The sequence below is a fragment of the Rana temporaria genome, chromosome 2 (genome assembly GCF_905171775.1).
Source record: "Rana temporaria chromosome 2, aRanTem1.1, whole genome shotgun sequence".
In the NCBI taxonomy this organism is placed as follows: Eukaryota; Metazoa; Chordata; class Amphibia; order Anura; family Ranidae; genus Rana; species Rana temporaria.
In genome coordinates, this window is record NC_053490.1 from 122243952 (window position 1) to 122268562 (window position 24611).

The 24611-nt window shown below is 44.0% G+C and overlaps 1 protein-coding gene across 2 annotated transcripts in view; it reads right to left on the bottom strand.

The window, feature by feature from the left end:
* Positions 1–612: 612 nt before the first annotated feature.
* Positions 613–24611, bottom strand: part of ARHGEF25 (Rho guanine nucleotide exchange factor 25) — a 439794-nt gene continuing 415795 nt past the window's right edge. For both annotated transcript variants that reach the window (XM_040340892.1, XM_040340893.1), the window contains 4 exons: positions 13807–13987; positions 6030–6244; positions 4504–4653; positions 613–1317 (listed from right to left, as the gene is read on the bottom strand). In XM_040340892.1, coding sequence (XP_040196826.1) covers positions 1213–1317; positions 4504–4653; positions 6030–6244; positions 13807–13987 — 651 coding nt within the window. In that variant the 3' untranslated portion in view covers positions 613–1212. The remainder of the gene's footprint in view (positions 1318–4503; positions 4654–6029; positions 6245–13806; positions 13988–24611) is intronic.

Sequence of the window (24611 nt, forward strand, 5' to 3'; positions counted from 1 at the left end):
TGGGAGGGGTTAGGGAACAGAGCACTGAGCCCCAAGTAAATATGTAAAACTGGCCAATTGGGGCCTCAGCATGTGGTCACGTGCCTGTGAGGGGGGTGGCGAACCCGATAGAAACATATTGGTCCGGTGCAGGGCCGCGTAGATAGTGCGAGCTGGGGGGAAGTGCCCCTGCGCCCCTTGAGGACCGGCCGCCACTGTATGGGTCGCAAAAGACTGGGCACTCAGTGCACAAGGGACATGTCTAAAAGACCCTTTATGATTGTTTAGTGATTTATCATTGCAGCATCTGTGAAATGTATGATAAAAAATACATGCATATGCAGCTGGAAAACTTTTGCCATGAGCTTTGAAAGTAGTTTTTACTAGCAATAATTTTTTGGATGACACAGGCTTCTGTAGTGGGATTATGATATGCAGTATGTCACAAAGTAAAATACTTGTCTCTGAAGACCCAAATGGAAAATGTTATGATATCATGCTTTCCTAACAGATTCCCTATGTGATGTAGATTTAGTGAACACAAAAGGGCAAAAGTAATTTTGCTATTGAGGCGCAGTCATCCATCATACATCATAGCACCTTCAATGCAGAAAAGATAAGGCCCACGCCTAATTCAATGCACAAAAGGACTCCCCAGTTTGATTAATTTAATAAGCTCTTGCATACATATGTCACCCAGACTGCTTTTACAGAGCCCTAAGCATGTGACAGTAAAATCCTTTCCATTCCACTGAGCTTCGTGATTGTCAAGTAAAGAGTCGAAACGTGAAGATGGTTCTTTGCAGAATCTGTGGATGGGTGAAATGGTTAGATGTTTATCTAAGGATGGGAAAATACAATTCTTCATTTTCATCCATTATCAAAGTGTGACAAGTTTCACTTCCACTTGTTTCCTTCAGTCTCTCTCAAGTCAGGTTTAAATCAAGTCTTTAGTTGTTTGAGAACATAGTGGACAAAAAGTGAACACCATAAAGTCTCCCAGCAGTTCTGGAGCTCAAAGTCCTCATATCTCATATAAACATTGCTCCTCATAGAGCAGGCATCACACTGCAGACTGTGTTGGGTGTGGATAAAAAGGCATAAAGGTATGTTCCCTTCTCTCATGGTTTATCCAAGCACAGAAGCCTTCTATCCACCGGTCTCAGACAACAGCTGCAACCTGGAAACGCCAAGATGATTTAAATAAGTCAACCCTGTACACTTGGCCAAAGTTCAAAGTTCATCCTCATCCAGCTTGGCCAGCCGGGGGACAGGTACACCCATTTCATCAGCGATAGAGGAGTAGCCAGGGAGTTCTCGACCCAATGTGCTCAGTTTCTGGAGGACAAAGAAAAAGAATAGGGCTTACTTCATGAACAAAATGTTAATCAGATAGAGCTCATTCACATGGGCACATATTAGCTACTTATTTTTCTTACAGTTGAAAAGTGTGCAGGCAGCCCAAATAAATTGAATGGCTATGTATCAGCTTTGTAGACTCACCTGCACAACCAAGTGAGGACCGCCTGCACACACCTCAGTTGTGGGAAAAAATTTAGGCAAACGGCTCCGGCCATTGCAAGGGCCTAAGTGTCCATGCGAATGAGTCCATAAAATAAGAACATACATGAACACAATGAAAATACTTTTTGTGACTATCTGAAATTATTATAAATATTATATAGTGCCAAATGTATTAAGTGCTCTACATACTGTACATTCACATCAGTTCCTGCTCTCAAGGAGCTTACAATCCAAGGTACTGGGGCCAGTTTAGACGCCCAATTGAATAGCCAGCTAACCTGCCAGCAAGTCTTGGGAGTGTGTCTTAGGGAGAGCAAACTCCATCCAGAGAGTTTCCTGACTGGGATTTAAACCAGGAGCCTCACTGCTGCGAGGCAGATATGCTAACCTTTAAGCCTACCGTAACTAACTTTGCAGGTAAAGTGTTGAATATTTTATATGATGAGAAACTATTATTCCACTTTACACCAAAAAGGTACCATATTCAATATATGTGTAGCGCCTGGTTACTTCTAAAAACCGGTGCTAATTTAAATTTATAGGGGGTCAGAGAGTTAGTTAGCTCTGACCAGGCTGATTTGCTTGAATTTGGGTCTCTGTCTCAGCTTGGCTGTGCTGTGTGCTCATTCTGTCGCTTCTGGGGTGCTGATCCCACCCCAGAACGACAGGTGGCAGCAGTGAAGTCGAGGTTTGGGTGCTTTTCCCCACCAGCCTATCAGGAGGGGTTTTCTTCTTGTGCATGCTGGGGGAGGGTATTTATGGGACAGATGCCATTTGGTCTGGGTTCTTCTTCCAGTGTGGCACCCACCTTTAGGATGACCACATCACGGCGCCCCAGCGAAGTGGCCTCCTGGTTCCGGGACCACGTTGGTCTGGAACATTTGAGCTGTGGCTGGGCCCCAGTGATCGACTGGGTCCCCAATCCTGAGAAGATCCCAAGCATGGTTCCTTTGAGAGGAAGCTGTTCGGTGGGAAGTACACCTGAGGAGAGCCAAGAGAGGCTGACGATCCAATAGGGTCTCGACAATCCACCGGGGATCAAGGTAACCGGGTACTGAAAGGCTGAACGTTGGTCACCTATCAGTCGTAACCTAACTGCAAACTACCTGAAGGAGATCCAGGCGCAAAGTCTATCAAGCAGGATTATCTCCGCTATCTCAATTCTAAGGAGGGTCTGTGGCAGAGACTTTTCCCTTGAAGTTCCGAGTGATAATCTGGCTGCCAGGTCAGTGAGAGGCCTGTCCAGGTACACTATACCCACTCTGGCTGGAGTGGCGAAGAAAACAAAGTGTTGATGGAAGCAGGACTGTTTCCTTATTGTCACGCCTGAGTCTGCTGTTTTTCCTTCTACTGCATCTTTACTCTTCACCGCAAGTTTTATAGTTTTTACCCGGCTGGGTAATAAAGAGCACAGAAAAAGACACCCGTCGTAGACATTCCGTTACTGCTGCTTTCACTATACACCCCTAGACGGCGGAGGAGCCACGAGGTAACATGCCACCCAAAAAACAAACCAGCAGCTCCTTCAGGGGTAGGGCTACATATAGGTTACAAATATTAAATATAAGCAATCCTTATGTTTTTTAGATTGTAAGCTCTCTGATTCCTCCTGAATTGAATTGTATTGTAACTGTACTATTTGCCCTAACATTGTAAAGCTCTGCGCAAACTGTTTGGCACTATATAAATCCTGTATAATAATAATAATGTCTCAAAGTGTTTAGGGGTTGGTCTGATTTTCCTTTAATCTGATAAACACTTATTTACAAATGAAAAACACTCACATAGGTTTCCTCTTTATGAAGAGATGAAAAAAATGGCACCACTTATTTATACCTACTGTATACTGGATACTGTGTACAATTCATGCTTTGTGTATGGTGTGTGTTGTTAAAATAAAAATATTTTTTTTTAAGTATGGACTACCTTAGCTTGGTCAGATCCATCTATGATCAGCATCCTGCTACTCTTCTGAAAGAGTATTTTTTTAGTAAAACTGGAAATCTCCCAGTTACTTATGACCTTTAATGTGGCGAAACACAGCTTACCTTACATTCACAACTGCACTTACAGGTTTCATCTGCAGCACCACCAGCTGGTCAAACCTGATACTGCATGTACCAGTGTTTTCTATGATGTACTGCCTTTCAGTTTTGGGCAGCCAGCAACCATTATCCATGGCATGGCAGCACTTCAACACAAAAGCACTGAACACAATGGCTACAAACAGAACTGTACAGGGAATCTGGAGATTCAAGGTCCCTACTTGTAAACATGGTTCATAGTATTTTTGATAAAAAATAACTATTCATTGTTATACTGTGCTTGATAGATATCAGCTTTTTGACCTGATCAAGTATTCATTGTAGAAGTGTCTCAAGATCTAGATTAAGATCATCATTACAACACAAAACACTTTGGAGCTCTTGTATAAAAAAACAAAAAAGCAATCAATCCACTTACAACTAGTGGAGTTAGGAAAACTAAATGCAAATTCAGAAATGACATATGATGTAGTCTGCACTAGCATTAACCCCAGTATTTATTTATTTTTTAAGTTCCTCCTGTAACACAATTTAAGTAAAAAAAAAAAACATTGAAGAGCATGACCAGTTAACACTTTTTTTAACCAGTTCAGCTCTCATACCTGTATACCACTTATGGGCTAGAGCATTTTTTATGTTTCAGCTATGCACCCCTATTGATTTGGCGATAAGCTAGTCATTATGTTACATAAAAAGTAATATATATATTGTTATTTTCTATCTATAGAAAAAAGTTGAAACAAAATAAGAATTTCAAAAATGTAAAGACTGCATCATATACAGTATGTATTTCTTTTTAATTTTGCCTATACTAAAACTTAAAGGCAACGTTTTCCAGATTACTATTGGACTGACTAGCATGACATGACAAGACACAGCTTGTAGATCCCCAATGCAATTCTCCAGTTACCTATCCTGTACTTTCATTTTTCTAACAGCAATAATGTATTCTTACACGACTGGTAGGGTCACTTTGTGGGGTTCCATTGGACACAGTAGAGGTGGAGGACTCTGGATAATGGTTTAAATTAAGGTTGATGTGTGCTGGGGTCAGGGTTGCTGGGGGGAGGACATCTGAGTGTGAACTCTTTCGAGGGGGGTGAACCTGTAAAATTATAAACAACAAAATTAGAAGCACTAAACTAGCAACATTGATGGTAAATTATCAGAATTTCTTGCGTTTTTGTGATCAGGCCACAAGCAAATGGTGTTTATGTAGACCCTAGCAGTTTGCTATTGTTTTAAGAGTAGCAAAATATGTGGTTGCCATTAGAACCCAATATTTGATAAACTGAGAATCCCAAAAAGGGATTCTAGGACCCCCAATTTTAGATCTGAAAACACACTTATCACATATTTTGCTCTTGATAAAGAGTAATGCCGCGTACACATGATCGTTTTTTCAGATGAAAAAAGTCAGACTGACTTTTTCCATCGGAAATTCAGACCATGACTTTTTTCCCGAGGAATTCCATCGGCGTTTAGAAATAGAACATGTTCTATTTTACTCCGATGGAATTCCGATGTGCATTTGGTCGGGCAGAAGCCTGATCGTGTGTACACGGCATTAGGCTCATCAACCTGATGAAAAGGCTGATGAGAAATGATGCTGTGTACAAAAGTATGTATGTTATATTTTTTTTTGTTTAAGATACACAATAAAAGAAAGTATCTAACTGGTGCTATACACTCCATTTTTCTATAAATTCTGCCAATAAGGGCAGCAACTACCGTGGGAACCAATACATTAAAAGTTTTAGCATAATATGAAAAAGTAAACTTTAAACCATTATTCCACAAAAATCTTTTAAGAAACAATATTTTTCTGATTTTAAATCTACCACTAATGTTAAATATAAACATAAACTGTATGTCCAGTCATTACTTAGATTAGCCTCGCAATCTTCTCCTCTGGATGTCTCAGTATTATACTTCTCTTTTACCCTGTTCCTCCAATTAGAAACAGCTTTTACTTTAACCCTAACATTAAAGTGGTTGTAAAGGCAGAAGGTTTTTTTATCTTAATGCATTCTATGCATTAAGTTAAAAAACCTTCTGTGTCCAGCAGCCGCCCTCAGCACCCCTAATACTTACCTGAGCCCCACCTCGATCCAGCGATGTTACACGAGACATTCGGTTGTCTGGTCTTACCTGCCTCATTGGCTGAGACAGCAGCAAAGTGCCATTGGCTCCCATTGCTGTCAATCAAAGTCACTGAGCCAATGAGGAGAGAGAGAGGGGCAGGGCCAGGCTGTCACTCCATGTCTGAATGGACACATGGAGCTGCGGGTCAGCTCAGGGTGCCCCCCGTAGCAAGCTGGGACCCGAGAAGAGGAGAATTTGGGCTGCTCTGTGCAAAACCACTGCACAGGCCACGTAAGTATAACATGTTTGTTATTTTTATAGGAGAAAAAAATGAGACTTTAGTATCACTTTAATAATAGCAGGAATCTATCTAGAGGCATAAATCCCTGGGCTTACCTTGTTTCGACTCTCTCTAGAGTTGCTTGGTAAAAAAAGGGAGGGCAGAGAAGTATTGTAGGATTTGAGGTTGGGCAATTTGTTTCTATCCATAGAAGCAGAGGAATGGGGTCTGAGACCGCCACGGGTAGATTCTATTGTGTGACTGTTGGTTGATCTTCCAAGACTGTTGGATTTGCTTTCTCTTCGTTGGTACTCAATAGGTGATTGAAGTGCTGGGAAAAGACACAGGTGTGATTTATTCACCATTATCACAGGTATATCATTTTCCTTTTCTACCTAATCTGACACATTTTTATTTTTCTATTCATCATCCTGTCACATACAACATGAATAACTGTATGTGATTCTGTCATATTCAAGACTGAGACTAGCTGCTTTTCTTGAGCCAGTTTCTACAAAATGTACAGAGATTCACAGCCAAAATGCTTGCAAAATGCACAGAATAAGCCTCTATGTAACACAGTCTGATCATCTTTGTATACAAAATTTTGTGTGCATTTGCAGTAGTTTGTTCAGCATAGCTCATTTGGATTAGAAAGCATCTGTTAGTCTATGGGGCAAAGGATCCTAAAGGAACTACATTTGTTAAATGGAAGGTTGGTGTCAGGGTTACAGGGAGGGTTAGTGTTAAGGTTGTAGGAAGGGTTGGTGTTTCTTTTTTTATATGGCAGACACTTTAACAAAGTGCATTGTTTTAGAACATACAGCAGTTTTCCTTATTTAAAGTAGAGGTCCACACAAAAAGTGAACCTCCGCTTTTCAGAACCCCCCGGTGTCACATTTGGCACCTTTCAGGGGGAGGGTGGTGCAGATACCTGTATAATACAGGTATTTGCACCCACTTCCGGGAATAGACTCCCGTGGGAGTCACGCCCCTTCGCGTCTCCCCCCGCTGTCTTCTGGGAAACACACAGGTCCCAGGAGACAGTGGGGACCAGTGAGGATGCGCCGTGCCACTCGCAACCCTTCACTTCCTGATTCCCTCACCGAGGATGGCAGCAGGGGCAGCGGAGAGACGATAGATTGCTGGCTTTTAATTTTTTTTTTTGTGGGACCTCCGCTTTAACAATTATGTAGAAAAAAAAGGGATTTTTAATACAGCTTACCTGTAAAATCTTTTTCTTGGAGTACATCACGGGACACAGAGCGGCATATTCATTACTATGTGGGTTATATGGAGTACCTTCAGGTGATGGACACTGGCAATCTCAAACAGGAAGTGCCCCTCCCTATATAACCCCCTCCCATAGGAGGAGTACCTCAGTTTTGTAGCAAGCAGTATGCCTCCCAAAATGGTCCCCAAAAGAGGGGTGGGAGCTCTGTGTCCCGTGATGTACTCCAAGAAAAAGATTTTACAGGTAAGCTGTATTAAAAATCCCTTTTTCTTTATCGTACATCACGGGACACAGAGCGGCATATTCATTACTATGTGGGATGTCCCAAAGCAATGCTTACAATGAGGGGAGGGAGAACATCTTCCCAAGACAAAAGGATTTAATTTAGAGATATACTCAAATCATAATAAATCCAACTTAGTTGAGAAAAATAATTTTTAAATTTAACTCAAAAGGGAGCCCCCGGAATCCGAGGGTCTCAAACTGCAGCCTGCAGCACTGCCTGCCCAAAGGCTGTATCAGTATTCCTTCTTACGTCCAACTGGTAGAATTTTGTAAACGTGTGGACAGAAGACCAGGTTGCCGCCTTGCAAACTTGAGCCATAGAGATCTGGTGGTGTGCTGCCCAGGAGGCGCCCATGGCCCTAGTAGAATGAGCCTTTAATGATAACGGAGGAGGCAACCCTTTCAAGCCGTAGGCCTGAGTGATTAACTGTTTAATCCATCTCGAGATGGTGGATTTTGCAGCTGCCTGCCCCTTCTTGGGCCCATCCGGTAAAATGAACAACACATCTGTTTTCCGGATCTTCTCTGTATCTTTAAGATAGGCCTTCATGGCCCTGACAATATCCAAGGTATGCAGCAACCCTTCCTTTCTGGAAGTAGGTTTAGGGAAGAAGGATGGTAATACCAAATCCTGGTTTAGATGAAAACTGGATATAACCTTCGGTAGGAAGGAAGGATGAGGGCGGAGAACGACCTTGTCCTTATGTAAAATAAGATATGGTTCCTTACAGGATAAGGCTGCCAGTTCCGATACTCTTCTGGCGGAAACCATGGCGACCAAAAATACTAACTTCCTTGTCAGTAAAACCAAAGGAATTTCAGCCAACGGCTCAAAAGGTTGTTTCTGTAAACTTGACAGAACAAGATTTAAATCCCACGGACAAAGCGGGGATTTAACTGGAGGATTAATACGTAAGACCCCTTGAAGGAAGGTCTTAACTAGCGAGTGGGTGGCCAGCGGCCGCTGAAACCATACTGACAAAGCTGAAATCTGTCCCTTGATTGTGCTTAATGCCAGTCCTTTATCCACTCCTAGCTGGAGAAAACTTAATACTCTATCGATGGTAAACTTGCGAGAAAGCCATCGCTTGGACTCACACCAGCCTACATAGGCCTTCCAGACCCTGTAATAAATCACCCTAGAGACCGGTTTCTTGGCTCTGATTAGGGTAGAGATTACTTCCTGAGACAGACCTCTACCCCTGAGAATCAGGGATTCAGCTTCCAGGCCGTCAAATTTAGATGCCGTAAGGCAGGGTGGAGGATCGGACCTTGCGATAGCAGGTCTGGCCGTAGAGGAAGAGTCCAAGGGTCTCCCACTACCATCTTTAGGATTAGTGAATACCATGCCCTTCTGGGCCATGCTGGAGCTACCAGGATGACTGGTATGTGCTCCACCCTGATCCTGCGCAGCAGGCGGGGTAGTAACTGGAGCGGGGGAAATGCATAAAGAAGTTTGAACTGATGCCAAGGGCAAACTAACGCATCGGTTCCGCAGGCTCTGGGATCCCTTGTGCGGGACATGAACCTGTCGAGCTTCTTGTTTAGTCTCGATGCCATGATATCCACGTCCGGCACTCCCCATTTCTGGCAGAGTGTCTGAAAGACCTGTGGATGCAGAGACCACTCCCCCGGCAACAGAGTCTGGCGACTTAAGAAGTCTGCCTGTAGGTTGTCCACTCCGGGAATGAATATAGCCGATATGCAGGGCACATGGGCTTCTGCCCACAAGAAAATCAAGCTCACTTCTCTCTGAGCGGCTTGACTCTTGGTTCCCCCTTGGTGATTTATGTATGCCACCGCCGTGGCATTGTCCGATTGTATTCTCACCGGGAACCCCTGCAGTTTGGACGTCCAAGCCCTGAGGGCTAATCGAGCAGCTCTGAGCTCCAAGATATTGATGGGCAACTGCTTCTCTGCCGCTGCCCAAGTGCCCTGGCGAGTGCAACCATCCAAAATTGCTCCCCAGCCGATCAGGCTGGCGTCTGTGGTTACTATCTTCCAGGTCACAGGACTGAACGTCTTTCCCTTCAGGAGATTCTGAGGGTTTAACCACCAAGATAGACTTTGCCGGACTCTTGGTGAGAGTTGCAAAGGAATCTCCAAGGCCTGAGGCCTCTTGCTCCATGCTGACAGGATGGCTGCCTGCAGGATGCGAGTGTGGCTCTGAGCGTACGGTACCGCCTCGAATGTGGCCACCATCTTGCCTAGTAGCCGCATACATAGGCGAACAGTTGGCTTTCTCTTGCTCAGCACTATTTGTATTAGCTCTTTGATGGCCTTGACCTTTAATAGAGGTAGGAACACCTTCTGTTGTTCTGTATCCAATCTCATGCCGAGATATTCCAGCTGCCTTGTGGGCCGAAATGCTGATTTGTCTCGATTTAGGACCCAGCCGAACCTCTCGAGGTACTGAACCGTGAGGGCGACTGCTCGTTCCAGGCCAGGAGACGAGTGGTCTACGACCAAGAGGTCGTCCAGGTAAGCCAGGACCGTGACCCCTTGGGTCCTTAGATTGGCTAGGATTGGGGCTAGGACCTTCGTGAATACCCGGGGGGCCGTAGCCAACCCGAAGGGGAGCGCCACAAATTGGAAATGACGCTGAGCCACCGAGAAGCGTAGAAATACCTGATGTGGCTGAAAAATTGGCACATGAAGGTAAGCATCCTTTATGTCTATAGACGCCATGAAGTCGTCCTTCTGGAGCACGGCGACAGCTGACCGAATAGTTTCCATCCGGAATGAGCGGACCTTTAGGTACGCATTTACTCCCTTTAAGTCCAAAATTGGCCTGAGATCGCCGTTGGGCTTTGGGATGATAAACAGGTTGGAGTAGAACCCCAATCCCTGTTCCTGGACTGGTACTTCTACTATCACCTTCTGGAACAGCAGATGATTCAATGCCGCCATCAACGCGGCTCCCTTCACCGGGTCGCCTGGTACTCTTGACTCCTGGAAATGAGGAGGAGGGAATTTTGAAAATTACAGTTTGTAGCCCGTGGCCACGGAAGACCGTACCCAGCAGTCGGGAATGCTGGCCTCCCAAACTTCTGCAAAGAGACGTAGCCTTCCCCCCACCATCGTGGGTGGGAGCGCCCCTTCATAAGGCCGACTTGGGGGCTGGCTTCGCAGGCTTGCGGTACCACTGCTTCTTGCCCCCAGTGGCTTGGCCTTGTGGCTTATTGTTAAAGCCTGATCTTGCAGGAGGCCGTCGATACTGTCTGGTATTAGAGGGCCCCTGTCCCGGGGAGGGCTGGCGCTTAAACGCGGGCCCTCGGGCTTTCTTCTTGACTGGCAAGAGAGTGCTTTTGCCGCTTGATATAGTCTGAATATATCTATCCAGATCCTCTCCGAAGAGTCGTCCTCCATGGAAGGGAAACCCTACCAGGAGCTTTTTGCATGGGGGCTCAGCCTCCCAACTCTTCAACCATAAGAGCCTTCTCATATGGATTAGAAATAAGGATAAACGTGATGCCTGCTGGATGGAGTCCTTGATAGCATCCACCGTAAAGCGTATAGCCCTCGGTATATCCGAAAATTCCTCTGCCTGCTGGGCAGGGATAAGTTTAAGCATTTGCTTAGTCTTATCTGATAATGCTTGGGTAATTCTAATAGCAGCCACAGCGGGCTGAACTATCGCCCCTGCTGAAGTAAAGGAGGCTTTCAGTAATGTTTCCAAGCGTTTATCAACCGGATCCTTAAACACCTGTACGTTTTCCACCGGACAAGTTAAAGATTTGTTCACATAGGAGATGGCTGCGTCCACCGCCGGGGGCGCCCACCTTTTGGAGAATTTCTCCTCCATAGGATATAAAACAGAGAATTTTTTAGGTGGTAAAAAGACTCTATCTGGCTTAATCCAATCCTGAAACATGACCTCCTCGAGTAGAGGATGGATCGGGAAAACTGCGTTGCTTTGAGGCGTTCTTAATGAGCCCAAAGCTGAAACCGCCGATACTTGAGGTTCTGGTATGGGTAACTTAAATGCCTCATGGACCATGTCCGTTAAGGCCTGAACCCACAAACTTTCCCCTTGGGAGGCTGAACCAGACCCCTCAGTATCCAGATCCTCGATCTCTGAACCACCCTGGTCCAAAGCGTCAAGTCTATCCAATTCCCCTAGGGAAAGGATCTCTGTGTCTGAGGCTTCTTGCTCGGGTGACGGAGACCTAGTCCGCTTTCTACCCGATATAGCCTTAGCTATCCTTTTTGCCATTCTTTTCTCTAGTTCACCTAAAGAAACAGCAAGAACCCTCTCAGTGACAAAGCCGGGGTTGGACTGACCTGGATCAGCCCCAGCACCAGATCCCCCAGGTCCCATCAAGGCGTGCCCTGATATGTCCTGTGGGGAGAGCAGCGGCATAGCCGTGTCTGAGCCCTCGGATTTTGCGGGGGAATCCCCACCCTTTGTACCCTCTGACCCAGAAGGCATGGTACAATACCGAGGTACACCTGCTATCACCCAGCCACAGACATAGCTAAGGGGATCTGTCGGTTTGGGACGATAGAGACTAACGCCCAAACTGATAAGGGAGATCAGCAGTTCTTTCCCTTCTTCTCTTTTTTTTTTTTTTTGAAGAGGAAAAAGAAACCACTCTGTCTCCCACTAAGAATTGCCAATAGCCATCTGCTGAAAAAAAGGAAAAGAAAACCTATCTGTAGGTTTGACAGTCCTTAGAAAAGACTGCAATTCTTCCTTTCGCCACCGGGTGTCCTCGGCGTGCTCCGCTCTGTGTCCTCCTCTTCTCTAGCTCAGGATGACACTGAGCTCTTGGCAGCTAATGAAAGGGCCTCCCCTTCCTTTATTTGTGATTCGCCGCCCACAGGGACGCGCCCCCTACCACGGAAACGGCGCGAAAATCGTTCATATCTCGGGCACGCGCGCGCGCGCCCGTCGGCGGGGGCTATCACACATGGAGGAGGACGGAGCAGCGCAGGCACCCAGGCAGGTAAGCCCTTAGGTAGGTCACAGACCTCCTTTTAGCATGGGAAAAAGGCCTTACAGAGATCCCACACCTAGCGCCAGCAGCCCAGCTAAGCAACACTTACCAGGGAGGTCACATTTTACTGGGGAAAAAAGATTGAATCATCCTGTCTCTTTCATAGACATAGTGATTCCTTGCCAATGCAGAGCATACCCAGGCCTGTCCCCCTGTGCACCCCCTGTAGGGAACCTGCTAAGAACCAAGTTCCGCAAGCTCCCCCAATACTTACCTGCTCCATGCCGCAGGACTTTTGCACAGCAAGAGGTCCAATCTTCCCCCATCTCCGTGGGTGGCGTCTAGACCTTCAGGCCCTGGGTTCCTATGAAGGAGCCACTGTCCTGGGCCCATATAGCACCCTGGCAACAGAAACATTAGGCCCCCAAAGGTTTCTAAGTTCTGGGCCCAGGGTCCAGCTCTCTGAACAGAAAGCATTATGGGCTACACCCCAATGGTTTGGGGTCCGGTTGCTGACCACTTTAGCACTGAGGCCTTTGGACAGAACCGGTTAGCCCACCTTAATCCCAAGGATGTGGAGGTAAGCTAAACCATGACCAACACCTAAGACACTGGCGAAAAAACTGAGGTACTCCTCCTATGGGAGGGGGTTATATAGGGAGGGGCACTTCCTGTTTGAGATTGCCAGTGTCCATCACCTGAAGGTACTCCATATAACCCACATAGTAATGAATATGCCGCTCTGTGTCCCGTGATGTACGATAAAGAAACACAGTTTTATTTTTGGTCTCTCCACTTGATTAACATAGCAACTAAAATAGAAATAGGCTGCACAGCATTTACATAATATCACATATCTCTAATTTCATAATTTTATCAGTAAATCTTTTATATAATTTTTGGCAACTGTTTTGATTTAAATTTAGTGATCCCCTAAGCTGTGCTTGCAATGTCAATGGTTTAGGTTGATCTTCCTATGAAGAATCCATTAGCATTGTTGTGTTCAAAGAGGCAGCTTTTCTCCACCGCCTACATAGGGATCTTTAAAAACCTGTCGATGGAGCAAACATTTCCTACTGCTTTAAGTAGCTTGTCTTTAAGGATTTAGCTGGAACATCTTATAAATAATAAAGTAATTTTAGATTTGATACTGCCCAAACATCAAACTGCACATGAATCCTCATTTACATATTAGATTTAAGGAAGATGACTGAAAGTAATTTGCATTTCCTGATTAAGTACAACCAGCCTTTCAAGAATAGATAAGGCTGAGAGTTCTGCATAACAAAAGTGCCTATATCAGAATTTGATATTGTTACTTAAATTATTTTTTAACCCTCATTTTGCTTATAGACTTCAGTATCGCTATTTCTCAGCATGGATGAGCCACTCACACCTAATGTAGTTTAAATCTATAACACAACTATCACTCACCATTGAGAAAGTTTCGCTGGCTGTCCAATATTTGTCCAATGTCATGGATCCAGGACAGTCTGATCTCAGCAGTTGGGGCCTGCAGAATGTAACGCACTAGACTGCGATCTGTACCACGGGATGTTAGTGCAAACTTACAGGGGTCACTATCCACAGATTCCTCAATTCCCAAACAGCTGATCTACAAAATGGAAGGACAGACTTGCTTAAACAACAATTTCAGTAGCGACTCATGCTACACATGGCAGGAACAGAATACAGAGGATCTCTGTGCAAAGGAGACATTCACAAGCCCTTTATATGCTTATTGTGCTCTCACCGTTATGGGTATGCCATCCCCGGCACTACTGCCAACCTCTCAAGCCTCGTACACACGTACGGGTTCCCAGCGGTAAAAAGTCCGCCGGGAAACCTGAGGGCAAAACTGAGAACCTGCTTGGTAACTTTTTCCCCCTACACACGACCAGGTTTCCCGACAGGAAAACTGCCATGAGAGGTTTGGTCGGGAATCCCGGCCGTGTGTATGCTCCATCGCAGTGTTTCCCATAGGAAAACCACCTGGTTAAAAACGGGTTTCCTGTCAGGAAAACTGCGATGGAGCATACACACGACTGGTTTTCCCGGCCAAAAGCTCTCATGGCAGTTTTCCCGATGGGAAAACCGGCCGTGTGTACGAGGCTTCAGTGATGTTACCAGTAACTATAAATTCACAATAAAATCACAGCTATTAAATGGCATGTGTATATAAAGTAATATTAACTTATTCAGCTTTAGGTAAAACACCATTTTAACAAGTAGATGAGAAACATTACACATAAATAACTAGTATTTACCACTTACAGCTAGCAGGTGCCAAGCTACTCAGAAAACTGTCTGTTGTGCAAAACTTTTGAATTAGTCAGTTATACACAGATTGTCCTAAGCATACATGCAGTATGCTTGTCACGTAGAGTTTCATGAATGTACCCAATTTAAAATGTTTAAATGTTTTTTAAAGAATAAGTTCACCTTTGGGAACATGTTACATTTCCACCTGTCCGATGCCCCTCCCTGTGACAGCAGTATGGGGAGAAGTTCCCTGCAATAGTTGTCACCTTTTTAAATCAGCTGGGCCATGAGAGGCTCTGCCCAAATGGCCCCATCATTCATTCACACAGCTCTGTATGTGAAAGAACTACAAACCCTGACATCCTTTGCGGCTGTTGGCTTGTAGTTCTCAATGAACTACAGCGCTGTGGAGCACCGTGGTACTTTATTGATTATTCCTGCACTGTATCTGCTTGCCCATATGGGATGTACTGTATGGGTACACAGACAGGTCTCCAGGAGACCTTCATGTGCATGGCACCAGCGATCTGCTGATTGCTGGTGCAATGCCTTACAGGCTCCTGCAACAAAAAATAATAAATGCACATTTTTTACCTGGAAAAATAATATTATATACAGTATCTCACACTCCTCACATTTTTGTAAATATTTTATTACATCTTTTCATGTGACAACACTGAAGAAATTACACTTAGCTGCAATGTAAAGTAGTGAGTGTGCAGCTTGTATAACAGTGTAAATTTGCCGCCCCCTCAAAATAACTCAACACACAGCCATTAATGTCTAAATCGCTGGCAACAAAAGTGAGTATACCCTTATGTGAAAATGTCCAAATTGGACCCATTTAGCCATTTTCCCTCCCTGTTGTCATGTGACTCATTAGTGTTACAAGGTCTCAGGTGTGAATGGGGAGCAGGTATGTTATCACTCTTAGGCCTCGTACACACGATAGGTTAAACAGAGGACAATGGTCTGATGGACCGTTTTCATCGGTCAAAACCGGTCGTGTGCGGGTTCCATAGGTTATTTAACCATCGGTTAGGAAAAAGCCAACTTGCTTTAAATTTTAACCAATGGATTCCTAACCGATAGGTCAAAACCGATCGGTAGTAGGCACAACCATCGGTTAAAAATCCACGCATGCTCAGAATCAAGTCGACGCATGCTTGGAAGCATTGAACTTCGTTTTTTTTCAGCACGTCGTTGTGATTTACGTCACCGCGTTCTGACATGATTGTTTTTTTAACCGATTGTGTGTAGGCACGACTGACCATCAGTTAGCTTCATCGGTTAACCGATGACAACGGTCCATCAGACCGTTCTCATCGGATGGACTGATCGTGTGTACGAGGCTCAACTCTCTCATACTGGTCACTGGAAGTTCAACATGGCACCTCATGGCAAAGAACTCTCTGAGGATCTGAAAAAAAAATGTTGCTCTACATAAAGATGGCCTAGGCTATAAGAAGATTGCCAATACCATGAAACTGAGCTGCAGCAGGGTGGCCAAGACCATACAGCAGTTTAACAGAACAGGTTCCACTCAGAACAAGCCTCGCCATGGTCGACCAAAGAAGTTGAGTGCACGTGCTCAGCGTCAAAACCAGAGGTTGTCTTTGGGAAATAGATGTATAAGTGCTGCCAGCATTGCTGCAGAGTTTGAAGGGGTGGGGGTCAGTCTGTCGGTGCTCAGACCATATGCCGCACACTGCATCAAATTGGTGTGCATGGCTGTCGTCCCAGAAGGAAGCGTCTTCTAAAGATGATGCACACGAAAGCCCAGGAAACAGTTAGCTGAAGACAAGCTGACTAAGGACATGGATTACTGGAACCATGTCCTGTGGTCTGATAAGACCAAGATAAACTTATTTGGTTCAGATGGTGTCAAGCATGTGTCATGGCAACCAGGTGAGGAGGGAACCATGAATGCCAACATACTGTCACACACTAAAGCAGAGCATGATCCCCTTCCTTTGGAGACTGGGCCGCAGGGCAGTATTCCAACATGATAACGACCACAAACACACCTCCAAGACAACCACTGCCTTGCTAAAGAAGCTGAGGGTAAAGGTGATGGACTGGCCAAGCATGTCTCCAGACCTAAACCCTATGTGGGGCATACTCAAATGGTAGGTGGAGGAGCGCAAGGTCTCCAACATCCACCAGGTCATGGAGGAGTGGAAGAGGACTCCAGGGGCAACCTGTGAAGCTCTGGTGAACTCCATGCCCAAGAGGGTTAAGGCAGTGCTGGAAAATAATGGTGGTCACACAATATATTGACACTTTGGGCCCAATTTGGACATTTTTACTTAGAGGTGTACTCACTTTTGTTGCCAGTGGTTTAGACATTAATGACTGTGTGTTTACTTCCATCATCCTGGCTTTCCCTCTCCACTGATGGGCCTTCTTTCAGCAGCACAGGGCCCGAGAACAGGCAGTAAATCCCTCTTAGCAAGCAACCTTAGTATACAAAATTGGATTCTGTTGTGTCTTCCATCTAAGTAGTATGCCAATGTTGTGCAACTTCTGCATAATGCTATAGTTCACCCCTGCTGGCCCATGTAAGCCTGGATGTGTTACAGATTGCTGGAAGAGCTTCTTGTCTAGCCAAGATGTCGGTAATTAGAGGCATAACAACATAGCCCATTGTTTCAAGGGACTGGTTCATTTGTTCTCGCCTACTTAATATTCTGCTACACCGCAGGTCATGTGTCCAATATATGATTTAAGATGCACATGACGATAATAAACACTGTTTTTAAATGTACAATGTATACTCTATTGAAAACTGAAATAGAACCGGCAAATCTTAAATAGCACAACACTCAGCATTTAAACTATGTTCTATCGGTAATGCTGAAAAGAAGGACGGTATACGTTAAAATTCTAAGAAGGGATAAGGATTAACAAAGATACAGTAGCTGGAACATATCAGTACCATTCACCAAGGGCAAATTATTTAGCTTTGAAATATTTTTTTCTTTCTATAATGCAGACCTGTGCAAGTTAAAAGTTATCTGTGGAATTTTGCATTGATCTTAGTGATGCAGAAGATGGGGCTTGGGAAAATAACATCTAATTTTTCAGCTGAACTTGCAGGATTTCACTCCCGCTGGCAGTCCCGATTTCGGCCGCGATTTCAGAGACATCTGTGCAGGTTTCTGCACAGATGTCAATGTAAATCGCGGGCCGAAATCGCAAAAAGTAGTACAGGAACTACTTTTTGAAATCGGTGCAGCGCCGCAGATGCGGCGTCGTACCGATTAGGACGGTACAATTGCCGGCAAATGCCGCTGATTTGAGATGCGATTTGACATCTCAAATCACATCTCAAATTGTACCAGTGTGAACCAGGCCAAAATGTTAATTAGTTGCTTGGATGTCTCTAGCATCAGTACTTTCTCAAACACAAAGCAAAAGCAAGTATGCATCCAGTAAATTTAGAACTCCTAATCTGCATTTTTGTCGAAAAGTATTAAAGTCAGAGGCCAACCAAGTAACTAGCATTTGCAGAAGGAAATAATTACATCGATTTTACCTTATTTTGGTTAGCAGTGGGTTTCCTCAAAATAGGTGCAGCATTACATTATACATACTAATTTTTTTTTTTTTAACGATCTATTCACCTTGGCACAGTCTTTTTGCTCCTCCATTTTATCTTATAAATGACTCTATGCAGTAATGATTGTAACCACAAATCATGCGGTCTAGGGTGCCTAGGCTTGGATCCCGGGCAAGAAAAAGAACTTAAAGCGTTTGTTAACCCCCCAAAAAAATGGATCCTGTTCCTTTAAAGCATTTTATATGACACAGTGCTTGTCCTGTGTCATTTGGACTCTTTAACAACTAAAAAAAACTGTCTGATCCTGACAGTTTCTCCCCACCCCTCTGTAAACTGACCACAGTGTATCATGGCTGCTGAGCCTGACACCATGGTCAGTTTATGTGCCTCCGTCATCAGCAGCCTATTATCTAGTCTCCTCTCTGCTCCTGTGTCCTCCTACCCTCTCCCCTCTCTGTCTGTGTGTGAGCCGCCACTCCCCCCTCCTGCTTCTCTCATAACACCAACCTGCATACACGATCAGCACTGCCTCCTATTGCAGTGTCCCCCTCTGTGAATGATTTATAAATATACTGTAAATGCTATAAATACCTAATTTAAAAGCCGAGATTGCGATCACAGGACCAACCAGCTCTATCCACCTCTCCTCCTCCCCCCTTCCAGACTGACATCAGCAGGGGAATCTCAGTCCCTGTCCGCTGCATCTCTCAGGCCTCGTACACCTGACCGAGTTTCTCGGCAAAAACCAGCAAGAAACTTGCTGGGAGATAATTTTTTGCCGAAGAAACCGGTCGTGTGTACATTTTCGTTGAGGAAACTGTAGAATATCTCGACGAGCAAAAAAGAGAGCATGTTCTCTTTTTTATCGAGGGGAGTCTGATTTGGCTCGTCGAGTTCCTGGTCGGGCTGGTTTTCAACGAGAAACTCGGACGTCTGTATGCTAAGAAACCCGCGCTTGCTCAGATTAAAGTATGAGACGGGAGTAAAAGTAGCATTTGTAATGGAGATAACACATTTTTAAAGCTGTAACAGACTGAAAAGTGCAAATCGTCTCTTACCAAACTTTTATTTAACACGCAAACACATGAAATTAGCAAAAGCAGCCCCAAGAGTTTAGCCAGTGTTGTATGTCACCGCGTTTGAGAACGAGGAGATTTTGGCTTGACAGTGTGTACGCAAAGCAAGCTTGTCGAGTTCCTCGACAAGCCTAACAAGGAACTCGACGAGGATCTCGATGTGTTTCGCCCGTCGAGTTTCTCAGTCGTGTGTACGAGGCCTCAGAGGAGGAAAGGAGAAAGCTGGCCAGTCATGTGATCGCAATCTAGGCATTGAAATGGGGTATTTGCAGCATTTATTTTTATAAATCACACACAGAGGGGGATACTACAATAGGATGCAGTGCTGATAGTTTATACAGGTTAGAGTGGCTAACAACCACTTTAAAATACCATAGGCAAAACTTTTTCTGGATAAAGTAAAGGATGGTACCTTGTCAGGTTTTTTTTTGCCATCTGTGTCCCATTGGGGAGATTTACCTTCACTTCCTATCCCAAACATCCAAAACAGGAGGAGAGAGGTAATTCTTGCAAATTAAGGGAATCCCTTGGGGCCCCTAAATTCACCAGAAATAGTGTCCCTATTGGAAGATTTCCCCTCTAATACTTTTCTGGGGACAACCCAAAATTTGGGATTTTCTTTTATTGTGATGATAATGGTAAACAGGACTAATAGAGGCTTCCCTAACAGTGGCACAGACAACAATAAAAAACAAATATGTGTTTTCGAATCCCTATCCCCTCTGTCCCAAACTAAAAAAAAAACTTTGCCTTTAGTTATACTTCAATAATGAGATTTGTTAGTGCACACATGTGCCCTATTTATTTATGTGACATGTGAATTTAATGATAGCTCCACTTTAAAGCACATTCTGTGAGCTGACGGAAGTCTGCTCCGACTAACCATATAATATGCCAATATTATTAAGGAGTTGTAAAGGAATTTTTTTTTGCTGAAATGACTGTTTACAGGGTATAGAGAGTAACTGATTCCTTTTAAAAATGATTAAAAATAGATAAAAATCAATCATATAATGTACCTACAGTTTCAGTTTCATTTTTGCATGCTGTTGTGATGTACAGAGACACAAAGCCAATACAGGGCAGTGATGGTTTGTAAAACAAAACTGATTGGTGTTGAGGGGTTTTAGACACACAGTAATCACACCTCCTTGATTAGTGACCACAGAGAGAAAGCTCCCATGACTTTTTTCATCAGGAAACAGACAACCAGGAAGTGTTCAGAACAGAGAAGGATTACAGCAACATCAGAGCAAAAACGAACAATAAGGACATGAAACCAGGACTGCAGTAAGGTAAAGGAAGCTATTTAGCTAAAAAAAAAAATCCTTTAGTGACCCTATAAGTCTTTGTCTGGATACACTGCTTGAAAGAAAGCTTTCAATTCTGTAATATTTGTGGTCTATAACCTGCTATTAGATAACATCTTTCTTGTGGGGGAACCAGACAACCTACCAACTGTAATACAAAGTGCAATTTTATCCAGCGGTATGCTATTTCAACACCCCTCAGATTATAATGAATGATATATCTCTATATGCCGGTACTGCCACAACTCACAATAACCAAAAAGGGTATATAATATAACAAAAGACCACAGTATGTAATTTTACTGGTAATTATTATCCTAATATACAGGACAAAATACACTGTAGATCTCCCTGTTTATTATCAATAAAATCTGTCTTTTATTCAGCACCGCTGGAGAGCACTGATGCATATTGTTGGCACAGTAGGACACACAGCAGTAATCGGATCCGAGAAGCGGTAGGCGGATAATGCATTGTTTGACCAACACGGGATGATAATTATTTGGCTTAATTGCCTTGGTACTAATTACAAAATTGGTTCAATGATACAGACAAGTCCACACCTGCATCTACGACTTGTAGAGAAAAAGGAGATGAATAAAACAAGATGCAGTGTGATATTTTGGTTTTTTGGTCCAAACACTGCAAGATCATGTTTTTTTTTTACCTGACATAAGCATATTTTAATATGTGCTGTCTTACAAGAGGGTCAGCAGCACAGGCAATGGCATCATCGCCACTACTATGATGATATCACTGAGCATGCCCCAGACAACAACAATAAATAAAGACCTCCAGGCTAGTCTCTGTGAGGGGCAACAACAGTCTTCACCAGGCCACATTCAGAGTGGTGCTTGAGTTTTCCTCAAGGATCATCAATCATGAGAATTCAGTAGAAAATTTACACGTAAACCAACACACCTCAATAAGCTTATTATTTAACTCTAAAATGGTAAATTTACAGTTTAAATCTCTCTAGGCACTGGGGAGTGAAACCCTAGAGCAGCTTTTTATATCACTCTATTGCCTAAATTTTGTATATATTTTATAATGTGAAGAATGCTACAGAAGATTCTGCTAATTAAAGAAGGATAGGGACATCCATAACTCCCAGATGAACGAGAGCAGAGTTGGGAATTGTCTCACTGTTGGATTATTTAAAACAGATAGGAATCCAGGAGGTGATACCAGGCTGACCAGTTAATTTTCACATGTCACCGTCTAAAAGAGATGGAAGCATGAAGCCTCGTACACACGACCGAGAAACTCGACGGGCGAAACACATCGTTTTCCTCGTCAAGTTCCTTGTGAAGCCATCGAGAAACTCGACAAGCCAATTTTCTCCATTCCCATCAAGAAAATAGAGAACTTGCTCTCTTTTTGGCTCGTCGAGTTTCTCGACAGTTTCCTCGACGAAAATGTACACACGACCGGTTTCCTCGGCAAAAAAATATCTCCCAGCAAGTTTCTTGCTGTTTTTTGCAGAGAAACTCGGTCGTGTGTACGAGGCCTGATGCAAGTGCCCATTTTCTTTGGGACTTTGTGTATTGCAAAGCCAACAGTATACAATGTACTGAAGAAGCTGCCTATCTTGGATATTTGAAGACAAACCTCCCACTAATCCCCCCAACCCATACAACACCTAAACTGGTCTGATGAAAATTAATTGCTAAAAGGGCCAGGCAGACCACTCTCCTGATGTTAAACAGATTTATCACTGTCCAACAGGAAAACTACCTCACTTGATGGTAATTTCTAACCTCCAGTCTGCTGGGATCTCCAGTCCTAAAATTACAGATCATATCACATTTTAAAGGGGTTGTAAAGCTTTGTGTTTTTTCACCTTAATGCATCCTATGCATTAGGGTGAAAAAACACCTTGCACTCTCTGGCCCCCCAGCCCCCCCCCCCCCCCGTTTTAGTTACCTGAGCCACGAAACTCCATGGGCGCAATCTCGCAATGCTTTCCCCCAGCTTGAGGCGGCTCTTCAATGGAGATTGATAGCAGTGCAGCCATTAGCTCCCGCTGCTGTCAATCAAATCAATGATGTGGCATGCCGGGGGGCGGGGCCGAGTAATACACTTGGCGGCTATGCCCGCCACTGTATAACATGGAAGCGCACCCCCAAGCTATCCCCCTTGGGAGAGCCCTTCCCAAAAGGGGATTAGCTCTTGCGGGGAGGAGCCAGGGGAGGAGCCGAGAAAGCCGCCGAGGGACCACAGAAGACGAGGATCGGGGCCACTCTGTGCAAAACTAACTGCACAGTGGAGGTAAGTACGGTATGTTTGTAAAAAAAAAAAATTTTAACCCTTACAACCCCTTTAAGCCTGGAACACATAGGCAGTTTTTTTCCGCTCAACCCAAGGAAAAAAAAAAAGAGGCGGTCACTGTACGAACTATAAAATGTTAGTATAGTGATAGCCCCGGGGTGATATTGTGTTCTGCCATTGGCTGCAAGCGAAGATGAGGTGCTGATCAGCTGGTAGTTTTACAGCATGCTGTTGGGCGAGAAGCTCTGCACATGGGCCGAAAGTCAGTAACTCTTCTCTTTCTGGCCATAAATTCAAATTGGGTATTTCATAGGGAAAGCAAACTGCCCAATGACATCTTTTGATACTTTATGGGCAAGGAAAACACCTCAGAGACACTTGTTCTAATCAAGATACCTTTTTAAGTTTGGTGAGTAGCCACACAAGTCAGGCATAGATTGTGTGGCCTAGAAAAGGGAATTAGGTATGGCCCAGATATAGGAGGATTGGGAGACTATTAACAACTACATACAGAAAGGCTCCCCACAATGTTTCTGTAAAAGAAAACGAGATCAAGATCAAGTCTCTTTGGTACAAAATGCCCATGGTCCTGCAGAAAATATCCCCATCAATCGGACTGCTGTTGGCGCTGTGGCTTGGAAGAAGACACATTACTCCACATCTGGTGAACATGTCCTGCGATTCAAAGCAGTGGAGGTCTCTACCCTTTCCCAGAAGTTTACATCAGCACAATTCCTTTTACATGTTCTACAATTTTTACCTGTCTTTACCATAAATCAGTAGTGATTAACATGATTAACGGGGCCAGACTCTGTGTTCCAGTACATTGGAAAACAAACTAAGCTCCTTCTATGGGTGAGTGGCTCCAGAGGGTGGCTTACTTAGCAAAAATGGAGAGATGTCTACATTCACACAAACTTGGGCCTGCTGGATGGATTACCTGGAGACACCTTCATATTGCAACCTTATAGATTCTCGCAATTGATGATCTAATGAGTGTTTGGGATGCGCTAAGTCCCACAGGCAGGATTGAACCACGGTACAATTGGGAAACAGACAATCAACGCTTACAACTGGGTGCATTAGACAACATGAATGGGAATGTTCCAGGAAGAACGTTACCACTCTAATGCCGCGTACACACGATCGGTTCGTCTGATGAAAATGGACCGTTTTCATCAGACGAACCGATCGTGTGTGGGCCCCATCAGTTTTTTTCCCATCGGTGAAAAAACTTAGAACCTGTTTTAAAATTATCTGATGGTTAAAAAAACGATAGAAAAAAACGATCGTTTGTGGGGAAATCTATCGGTTAAAAATCAACGCATGCTCAGAATCAAGTCGACGCATGCTCGGAAGCATTGAACTTCATTTTTCTCAGCACGTCATTGTGTTTTACGTCACCGCGTTCTGACACGATCGGTTTTTTAACTGATGGTGTGTAGGCAAGACTGATGAGTCAGCTTCATCGGATATCTGATGAAAAAATCCATCAGACCGTTTTCATTGGATGAACCGATCGTGTGTACAGGGCATCAGTCTGATATCTGCAAGGTATGTGGGAGGATAAAATGAAACAGATCTCAGGTAGTTATATTAGCATTTTAAAAATAAATTTAATTATTTTCAATCAATTCCTATTTTTACTAACTGTATTTACTCAAGAGGATTTGTCTTTGAAATTCCCAAAGGTAAAATGTGGACAGAACCAATGATCTGAAAAAGCATAAGAGAACAATTTGCTTAACCACTTAAGGA